This window comes from Elephantulus edwardii, unplaced genomic scaffold (genome assembly GCF_000299155.1).
Source record: "Elephantulus edwardii isolate Elephantulus edwardi_28Jun2011 unplaced genomic scaffold, EleEdw1.0 scaffold00237, whole genome shotgun sequence".
NCBI lineage: Eukaryota > Metazoa > Chordata > Mammalia > Macroscelidea > Macroscelididae > Elephantulus > Elephantulus edwardii.
This window is the reverse complement of record NW_006399987.1, coordinates 2,899,606-2,910,574: the sequence shown is the minus strand read 5'-3', so window position 1 is coordinate 2,910,574 and position 10,969 is coordinate 2,899,606. Positions and strand designations below refer to the sequence as shown.

Sequence of the window (10,969 nt, the reverse complement as noted above, 5' to 3'; positions counted from 1 at the left end):
GTGCATATATCTGCTTGGATGTCAGCTATGGTCTCTTCAGGGTATATTCCCAGTAGTGGAATTGCTGGGTCTGAATGAAGCTCATTTAAAAGATTCAATCCTTGTCTCTACTCAGTTGGCTCAAAGCAACAGGCAGCCAAACCCAGTCTTTTGGTGGCTACTCTAAAATCAAATTCAACTTAGGATGGAGTGAGAGTGCCCAGCTGGGCTTCCAAGGATGCCAAGTTCACAACGGCAGACCTCCTTCTTCTGCAGGGGAGCTGGTAGGTTTGAAGTGCCCCTCTTGTTAGCAGTGAGTGCTCAATCATGTGCCACCAGAACCTCTCAAAGAAATACTCAAAACTCAAACTCACTGCCATAAAGTGGGAATGAACTTGTAGTTTACCCTTCAGTGGGTTTTTGGAGGCTGTAAATTGCATGGGAGGAAACTGCCCATCTTTTTTCCACCAAGAAAAGCTGGTGGCTTTGAACTGGCAGAGGGCTCTGCCTTTAGGTCAGCCCAGTGTCTACCCGCTCTGCCACCAGAGTACCCTTCTCACAGAAACACAAGCCTTGAATTTAATGGAACCCATGGTTGAGCAGATTAAAGACCACAGTTCCCAATCTCCTTTGTAGATAGCAAGGGTCATGTGACTATACTGTAGCCAATAACATGAAAGCAGATGCATTCAACAGTGGCTTCTGGGAACTTTCTTGACCACAGACCTAGTCAGAAATGATGGTGTAATGATAGGACTGCAGCCGCCAGGTGGACCAACACAATGGCAAGTCCATTCCACAGGCATAGCTGCTGTTGTGAGGTGCCATGCAGTCGAGACCCACTCATAGTGACCCTACGAAGAGATCTGAAGCCTGTCCTACCCTCTGCCATCTTCATCACCTCTGACACACAGGAGCCCACTGCTGTAGTCGCTGTGTCAATTGAGCGTCTTCCTCTCTTTCTCTGACCCTCAACCTGCACCGTCCTCATCTTGTCTGACATACCTGAACCCACACAGGAATACGAAGTGGCTAAGGGGAAGGCCTTGGGTTCAGGACTTCCTCCACATCAGGCCTGGACTGAAGACAGTGAAGTAAGGCAGGGGGTCTCAGAGCCCTGAACCCCGAAGCCAACTCCCACGGCCTACCAGCAATGTAACTAGGTCAAGTCTCCTCACCTATTTCCCAGCAATAAAAGAAGATTGCTATCACTGAGCTCACTGATGAAGGGGCGGCCGTGAGGACGGCACAGGACTGGCCATGGCTTTGCTGGGCAAAGTCGTTCTAAGCACTGGAGCCAATTCAATGGCACCTGACAGCAGTGGTAGTAGACAGCAAGGGTGACAACAGGTGGGCCACCTGGCACACACAATCCAGAAAGCGGACTTCACAAGCACAGAAGAAGGATTTCAGTTTTGGGGGGTTGTTAAATATGGAACACTTCACAAATACGCGAGTCATCATCAGTGCCCCTGTTCAACATGAAGAAGTCACAGACTCAAACACACAAGTGAATAAGACAATTTGTTGTTTTAAAGAGAATTTGATCACCACTGGACTATGCTTACCATTATTACCCTGTCTCTTCTGGTCCTCACTGGATCTTTCTCATTTCCTTCACCCATACCCACCCACGCCCACCAAACTGTGCAGCCTGGTGATTTCATCCCTGCCCATCCTCACCCTTCTGCTCCCAGCCCTCACCCCCTTGTATCTTCACACATTTTTCACAATAATAGGGAAAAAGTGTGTGTCATACTTGTGCAGGGCCATGCTAATGTTTTCTGTATTGTTCCAATTTTGGTGTATGTGCTGTGTTATATTTGCTGCCGAAGCAAGCGCAGGACTTCAGTTTCTGAGGGTTATGACAGGTCCAGCAATGTTCCCAGGAGTGCCCCCTCCCCCAGCCTGTAAGCACGAAACCCAACCCACTGCTGTCAAGCAAGTCCAACTTACAGTGACCCTCCACCGTGTTTCCAACGTCATGAATCTTAACAGGGGCCGGCAGCCTCATCTCACTTCAGCGGAGTGGCTGCTGGATTCAAACTTTCGGTTACAAGCCCAACACAACACTTAAACACTACTTCACCAAGGCTCCTTTTCTATGAAAGCCAAACCTACTGTCCTTACAAAAGGACATTTGAGGGAGCTCTGGTGGCCTACTGACAAGAAGTTGCACTGAAATCCCAGGGGTACACAGGTCAAATCCTCCAGATGCTCTGCTGGAGAAGGAGGTGCAATCTCCTCCTGTACCAGTCAAATCTGATTTGACAGTACACACGCTTTTGGCTCTATGGTCAACACTCTTGGCACCAGTGGCCAGGAAATAAAAAAACTTGTTGCGATGGGAAAGTCGGCTGTTAGGGACCTCTCTAAAGTACTGAAGAGCAATGGTGTCACTCTGGAGACTAAGGTGTGTCTGATACAGGCCATAGTCTTTGCAATCACTTGTTATGCATCAGAGAGTTGGACAATGACTAGGGAGGATAGAAGGAGAATTGACGCCTTTGAGCTGTGGTGCTGAAGAAGAGTACTGAATATACCATTGACTGCCAAGAAAACAAAATAGATTCATCCTGGAGAGGGTTAAACCAGGCTGCTCCTTGGAGGCAAGGATTCTGGGGCTTCGTCTGACATACTTTGGACATGTTGTAAGAAGGGTCCTTGGAGAGGGACATCATGCTTGGGAGGGTGGAGAGATGGCGCAAGAGGGGAAAACCCTCTATGAGGTGGATTGATTCAGTGACTGGGGTAATCAGGATGGGTATGTCAGAGACAATGAGATTGGCAAAGGACAGAGCAGGGTTTAGGGCCGTTGTACATAGATAGGGTCACTATGAATCGCAAGCAACTCGACGGCACGTAACAACAGCAACAACAAAATAAACTTAAAAAAAAAAGGACATGTTTGGAAAGAGAGGCAGACCCTCAACGAGACAGAGTGACACGATGCCTGTAGCAACAGGCTCCAGTGTATGAGAGATGATGAAGATGGCACCGGACAGGGCAAGGTTCAGCTCTCTTGTTCAGTCAACTCGATGCCAACCAACCGCCGTAGCGCAGATTTCCAACTCCGAGGGTTTCCGAGGTTGGGAATATGAGTGCAGACTGCACCATCCTTCTCGTGTAAAGCCACTGGTGGATTCTCACTGCCAACCTTTAAGTTAGCAGGCCAACATTTATGCTAGGGCACCACCAAGGTTCCCTTGTGTAAAAGGTTAGTAAGTATCTTGGGCTTTATGATCCACTGTGAATCTCATTTGAATATTCTTTGTTGTTTTGGTTTTTTTTAAAGCAACACTTCAAAAAACATAAAAATCACTCACTATAACAAAAAAAAAAATTAAAAATAGGCTGCAGGCCCCATTTGGCCCAGGGACTATGGTTTGCTGACACTAACCTTTCTACACTCTTTCTAAAGGAGCATTTGCCTTTATCGAGACAGAATAACACTGAGGATACACAGTAAATGCTCAGTAAACGACAGGAGCCATCAGCAGCTTGCAGGCACCTATGTCCTTACAGCATTAACAATCTCCCATTTCTCACCCAGCTCAAGAAATTCTATCGGACAGAGCAGAACTGCCCGACGGTGTTCTGGAGGACGGTGAGGCGGCGCCTCATACTCTGGGTATGGTGTCAGGAGGGGCCAGTCCTTGGAAATATGCCTGGAACAGGAGAGGAAGAAGGTTCTCCTGGGGATGGACAGACTGTCACACTGGCTTATGAAGAGCAGAGATGGTGAGGCTGGCACAGGACGGCCACGACTCTCCCTTCTGATGCACACGGGGTCCCCGAGTTGGAGCCAATGCCACAGCAATCTTACAGAAGCAGGCTGACCATCTTTGTCCCTGGCATGTCCAGAAGGCTGATCTCCCTCCCTCCGAGGGGCTGTGGTGGCACTGTGGTTAGCACATGGCTGCTAACTCAAACACTGGTGGTTCAAAGCCACCAGCTGGTTCCTCAGGAGAAAGCTATGGAAACCAGCTTCTGTCAGCCTCTGCCCTCACATCAACCCCAAGCTACAGCGACTCCGTGGGACGGCGGAGAACTAACTGCCTCACAGGGTTTCCAAGGTTCTATGCAATCTTTCTGTCAAGGAGCAAAGGATGGGTTCAAATGAGCCACCGAGGGCTACCAGGACCTCTGCAAAGATTACAGCTGTGGCAACCCTCTGCCCCGTCCTACGGGGTCACCGGGAGTCAGAACTGACCCAGTGGCTTTGTCATCTTCTTACTGTTGCTCTTTGCACTTTCCCCTCCCTACACACAACGGGCACCAGAGCAGTCGGTCCCAGGTGCTGCGAAGATTCATGGCGGCAGGCAATTCTTCATCTTTTCTTTTTTATTAAAAAAAATAATAATAATAAAAATTACAGCTACAGATACGTAACAAAGTTAGCCACCTGAACCACTGTTAACATGTACCCCACCACTATGCATTCCGGAAGGTTTTCCTCACCCTTTGCAGAAACTCAGCACCCCTTTCCTAGGAATGCTTGGCCCCCGTCACCCCTAACATCGTCTGGTCTCTGTGCAGTAGCCTGGTCTAACGCCTCCTACATGAATAATCGTGCGGTATCTTTCCCGCCTGCCTGAGTCCTCAGCGCATCACCTTCACCTCTGTCCTTGAGTCGCCATGTATCAGGCCTTCGCCTCTCTTTACGGCTGAGGAATGTTCCAGTTCGTATACCACGTTTTGTTTAGCCACTCATCTGGCTCTAGACACTTGAGTTGTTTCCACCTTTTGGCTGTTGTGAACAGTGCTACAACCAGCTTTTTAAGAAGGGTTTTTTTCTGGGGTTTCCAGACCCTGGCAGAGTCTCCACAAACTGAAATTTAGACCCCGTCAGAGCCAGTCCTAAGCACGTGTCTTCTTTGTGAGGGGGTGGGGAGAGCTCAGAGGACCAACTACACTGACTTGTGCTGACCAAGAAAGAAAAGGATCCTAGTCATCTCCAGAAAAGACATATGCGGCTGGGGAACTGAGAGTTGTACTCTGCCCCCCAGCCTCCCGCCCACCCACAACCAGCCTCCCCAGAAGCTGCCTCCTTTCCCAAGGGAAGCCAAGATGTCCAGAGCCAGCCCAAAGCTTTCTCCAGGCCCACCAAGTCCATGCCAAAGGGCTCCACTTCTCTCCAGGAAGGCAGCCTGGTTTGGGGAGCTGTCATTTGGCCAACTCCACGGGCACAGGCCAAGATGACTTCAAGGGGTGGGGGTGGGGGCTAATGTGCACACCGAGGGACCAGGATGGACAGGCCTTCTACAGCGCTCAGCTTTCCACCCGGAAGGTGCAAGCCGAGGAGCAGGGTTAGTCCTGCTACCCACCCTCTGGGTTCCGCTGAGCCACACAAAGGTCACAGTCCAGGGGTCCCTGTACCATCCTCCCAGGGGACAAGATAGTGGACAGCCCTGTAGCATCAGGAACCCTTGCCCAGAAAAGCAAGCCCTTCAATTCTCCAAGAACATCTTTAAAGATATTCATCCGCTACTGCGTCTTCATTTCACTTTATCCACACTCCTAGGATCCAGGGGGTCTCACTCCAAGTGCAGATGAGGAAACCGAGGCTGTGAGCACTCCAGTGTTGCTACAAGAGACAGGCTCCAGAAACGAAATGGCTCACTCAAGGCCACACTACTGGTGACCCACACCAGTCGGGGTCCTCTCTAGCACCCCAAAACACCTCTAATCCACCTCTCACAAGTGAAGCAATGAGAGATCCATGCAGGTATCCGGGCCTACACTCCATATCCCCACAACACGATCCGCTCAAATACCCAAATCTGGAAGCAGAGCCACTGTGGCCCTGCCTGCTGCTCACCTTTTCTTCCGATGTGCTGCAGGCAGAGGGAAGAGGGAGCTCAGTGGCAAGGAATCACAATGCCAATGCAAAGGTATGTGGTTCAAATCACTCAACAGGAGAAAGATGGCCAAATCCCCGACACAATGTACTGACCCTCTGGAGGATCGATGGCACTGAACAACAACAACAACAGCAGCAGCAGTGTAGAGCAAGCGAGAAGTTGGCCTAGCGGACAGAAAGCATGCTCCCAAGCCAAAGGTGGGTGACTCTACTCCGAGGCCCTGAGGCCTGCCTTTAATTGTTTTTCGGTGAAACATTTTTCAAGGTTATGTAATCCTGGTGTGTCCACTTGCTGTACAAAGGTAACTCGCGGTTGCTGTGAAGCTGAACACCGTGACACTGATGAGTCAAATGCGAGAATGGTTACCCATGGTGGACAGTGTTTGGTGGAGCTTAAGACAAGCTTGGAAGCAGGAGTGGCGTCCACTTTCATAATAGCTTGCCTCCAGAAACCCTGTGAACCTGGAGAGAGGACCAAAGTTACACAGGTGCTCAGGACTTTGTTGATAGGGTCGCTATGAATCACCCAGGACTCCCGGGCACTTAACAACTGCAACAACAACAACTGGAGGATCAGCTATGGGTCAGTTTCAACTCAAGGATACAAATTAACAAACACCAATGTCTATCCACAGACAAATGGATAAAGACAGATAAACTGTGGTGTCTACGTACAAGAGTATCCTAGTGACCTAGAAAGCACCTGCTAACACCTGGGGGAGCCCTGAGGGCAACAGGCTGAGTGAACTAAGTCAGACACAAGACCTCATACGACACCACCCCCAAGGAACTATCTAGACTATGCAGACCCAGGCACCAAAGTTTATCAGGTTATCAGGAGTGGGCAGGACGGAGGGAGAGTCATCCTTTAGGACATTCTTGAGCTTCTTTCTGTTAAAGAGGAATACTGGAAACTTAAGGGTGATGGCTGAAAAACCTAACAAACACAGTGTCACTGGAAACTTACTGGTGATGGTTGAAAAACAACACACACAATGTCACTGACGTACAGGTAAAGGATAAAGAAACCGTAAACGTTGTCACTTTTATGTTTAAAAGCAGAGAGAAGACCTCGTCCAGAAGCCTGGTTCACCCCTAAGTCACCAGAGGGTGTGTCCTCTTGTTATGTACCGTTGAGTCCCTTGCAACTCATAGGGACCCTATGTATGTACGACAGCTCTGAGCCCTGCCCTGTCCTGAGCCAATTCAACTGGCTCCATGACCCCCGTCATTCAGTCATCCCTGGCCCACCTACTCGCCACCTCCCTCTGAGGCACAACCATCCTGCACTTCTCAGCCGGTTCTTGGGCCCCCCCCCCCCCCGGGACTTTGCACTCATCCTGGAACACTTCAAAGCAATCGTTCCCGTTCCCGACTATCCCACCCTGGGAATGAGCTCTGCCTTACCTTGACCTGGGACTTCTGTCGCCCAACTTCCCGGCACTCAGGTGCTCCCCATGATCGTTCACTGAGCAAACACCTTGCACCACCCAGTCTCACCACTCCCATTTCACCAAGGAACAAGCCGGGTTCCAACCTACTAAAATGATGGGGTCCAAGTGTACGCTCATGGAGTGGGTTCAATTACGTCTCCCAAAAGAGATGTATGGGCGTCCTAACTTCCAGATCCTGGGAGGGTGACCTTATTTGGGGAAAGAGTCTTTGCAGCTGTCATTAATCGAGATGAGATCATCCTGGATTTAGGGTAGGCCCAGCAGCCAGATAGGTATCTTTATAAGACGACTTAAGGTCACAAAAACAAAAAGGAGACAGTCAAGTGGAAGACTGGGGCAAAGACTGGTGTGATTTTGCCGTAAACAAGCAATACCTGGAACCACCAAAAGCCGCAAGAGGCAAGAAAGGATTTTTCCCAGAATTTGAAGAGAGCATAGCCTTGCCAGGCCCCCAATGGATTTCACGTCTAGGTTCTAGGACTGCACAAAATGGACATTTCTATTGTTTTAAACCTCCAAGTTAATGGTAATGTGTTACAGTAGCCCTAGGAAACTGACAGACCCCACTTTGAAGGGTTCTAGAAGCCACATTCTAAACCCTACACCATTACTATGTGAGCGTCACAAAAGAATAAAAAAAAAAATTCTTCCAAACTCTTGAGACTGCTTCACGCCACAAGAAAGGATGTCGGCTTAATAAACACAGACTTTCCAGTCTTTAAATACCTTGTGAATGCCTTTTAAAAGAGAAGCGTTAGGCTGGAATCAGGTTGATAGTTATGGGTCTTATTTGCTTTGGGTCCTTAACATAAACAGGATTATCAACGAGGTCTGACTCAGGTGTGTTTTCACATTTTAATAAGCTGGGCGTGGGATACATAGGAACTCCGTAATAATTTTATACACCTAAAGCTGTAAAACTAAAGACTTGGAAATCCAACTTTTCTGAAAAAAAGAAAAAAAAATCATTAAATCACAATCAAAAAAGAAAAAAACCTAAAGAGTGGCTGCGTGTTGTGATGTTGCTTTGGCGGGTTTTCAGAGGTTGTAAAAAGCATGGGAGGTGACTGTCCATCTTTTTCCTTGGAAGTAGCTAGTGGATTTGAACATGTCTTCAGGTTAGCAGCGCAACTTTTTAGCAAGCCACCAGAGCTGCCTACAAAACTGTTCCTTAAAAATAAAAAAGTTTCGGGAGTTCTGGTGGCCTAGTGGCAATGAGCTGCAACTACAATCCCAGAGGCGCACGGTTCGAATACACCAGATGCTCTGCCAGTGATTGACAGTACACTCACACAAAAATAATAAAATTTAAAATAAATAAATAAATAAATAAATAAAGTTAGTATTCACTCTTGGGAGTGTAAAATGGTGCAACCACTATGGATGGCTGTATGGTGCATTCTCAAAAAGTTGCAAATAGAAATACCAGCAATTCCACTACTGGGAATTTACCCTAGAGAAACCATAACCGCCACCCCAAGCAGATATATGCACACCCATGTTTATTGCAGTTCTGTTCGCAATAGCAAAGAGCTGGAAACAACCCAAGTGTCCATCGATAAATGAATGGATAGAGCAGCTCTGGTATATTCACACAATGGAAAACTATGCTGAATTGAAAAACAAGGAACTCATGAAATAGTATACAAAATGGATGACCCTGGAGAACATTATGCTGAGTGAAATATCTCAGTCACAAAAGGACAAATACTGCATAGGGCCACGGCTGTAAATGCCACTGACATCAGGGTTAAGGGAAGACAGAAAAGGAGGGGAGGAATGATGTACACTGCATTGAAACAGATGAAGGAGAGAACTATTTTTAAAAGGGATCCATTAGGTGAGCTCTGGTGGCCTAGTGGCAAGAAGCTGCACTGCAACCGCAGAGGTGTGTGGTTCAAATCCACCAGATGCTCTGCTGAAGAAGGAGGAACAATCACCTCCTGTACCTGTCAGATCCGATTTGACGGTACACACATAGTAATAATTAAAAAAAGTTCAAAAAAAAAGGATACATTACCGGGTATTACTGTCATGACCATAATGAAGGCTGCACAGTGGAGTGAACTTGGGGGGAGGGACTGCATAACAATGAGAGTTTCCTTTTCAAGGAAGAGTGAAGAGGGGGAGGGGGTGGGCAGGTAGCAAAGTGCAACAATGAATGACTGGAAACCCTATGTCTCTCTAAACATCCATTAAAATTAATAAAAAATAAACGTTAGTAGGGAAAGGATATCTTTAAAAAGAAAATAATAATAATCCTGGAACTCCTTGAGAGTAAACCCTGGGATCCAAGTTCGAGAAACAAGGCCCTACTTTATATACTGTCCCAGACGGAGGTGGCCATAGGACCTGCCACATAAATGACCACGGTTATAATCTTCAGATTCTGCTGGATTTAAGAGCGAGTTTAAGTTTCTGTTCGGAGCCCCGGTGCCCTCCAGGGATCCTCTCACCTTTCCTCCCCTGGTCCAAGAAGACCCCATTTCCCCATTAGCCCGTTCCAGTCTACCTTTTCAAAGTCAAGGTGCAGGAGGGAAAAGGGAAAAGAAAAAAAAAAAACCACCCTAGGAGAACTGAGTGCTTTGAGCTGCACTCTGGAATGCCCCATGCCCAAAGTCGCAAAGAATTCACACAAGTCAAAGGCAAGACAGCACCCCCTGCTCCTCCCATCCACCCACCCACCCCCCAGGATCCGAGCAGCAAAGACAAAAGCTGAATGAAACAGAATAGCAACATGGGAACTGGGAATCCGAGAGCCCAGCCGGTAAGAGTAACAAGAGAGAGAAGAACTACAAAGGCTCGGGGTCCCTGGCGAGCCTGTTTGAGATTTTACTCCGCTGAAATGTCAAGTCTGGGCACAAGCTCCTGAAAATGTGCCCCGGGGTCTCGCATGGCCCCGGGAACAGCAAAGGAATTGCGCGCGGGAGGTGGTCACCGCTCACTTCCCAGCCGGACTTCGCGCTCGACCCCGGTCTCCCGCGGGGGCCCATCCCCAGGAATCCCGCCCCGCTCCGGGGATCCGGCCGCCCGGGTGCAGGAAGCACTTGGCTCGGCCAAGGGCAGCCCCCTGGCCCACTTGCCTCCCCGGCCCGGCGGCCACACCCGCCCCCGAGGCTCGCAGCCTCCCACCCCCGGGGCTGCTTCGCTCCCCACCCAGCCCCCACCGCCCAGCTTCCTCCCACTTCGCCCAGCGCGCAGGGCCCCCGCCCCCACCCCAAATCCCGGGCCCCCTGCTCCCCCATTTCCCGCGTTCCTCCTTACTCCTCGCCCTTCGGGCCATCGCGCACGCGATCGGCGCTCCCACCCTCACCCCGGGCCCCCTTCGCCGAGGTAGCTCGGCTCGCACTCCGGATCTGAGCTCGGGGCTCCGGGGACCCCTCCAAGCCCCCGCGGCTCGGGGCTCCACACGCTCCGGCCTCCCCGGGCCCCGCACCTCCGACCTCGCCACCCCCGCAGGGGCCCCCCACGCCGGCCGGCCTCGTGCGCCAAGTCCCCACACGCCGCCCGGCCTCGCGGTCCCGCACTCACGGCTGTAGAGGGCGATGCTCGCGGCGTCCGGGCCGGCGCGCACCTCGAGGCGCAGCGCCTGCTGCTCCGCGTGCCGCTGGATCTCGCCGTTCGCGTCGCCGATGGTGAGAAGACGGGCGCTGGGGAATATGGACACGGCCGC

The 10,969-nt window shown here is 50.1% G+C and overlaps 1 protein-coding gene across 1 annotated transcript in view; it reads right to left on the bottom strand.

Moving 5' to 3' along the window:
- Positions 1-10,969, bottom strand: part of CARM1 (coactivator-associated arginine methyltransferase 1) — a 74,265-nt gene that overhangs the window by 40,283 nt on the left and 23,013 nt on the right. The window contains exon 7 of the mRNA XM_006898848.1: positions 10,828-10,969. This exon is cut by the window's right edge and continues 4 nt beyond it. Coding sequence (XP_006898910.1) covers positions 10,828-10,969 — 142 coding nt within the window. The remainder of the gene's footprint in view (positions 1-10,827) is intronic.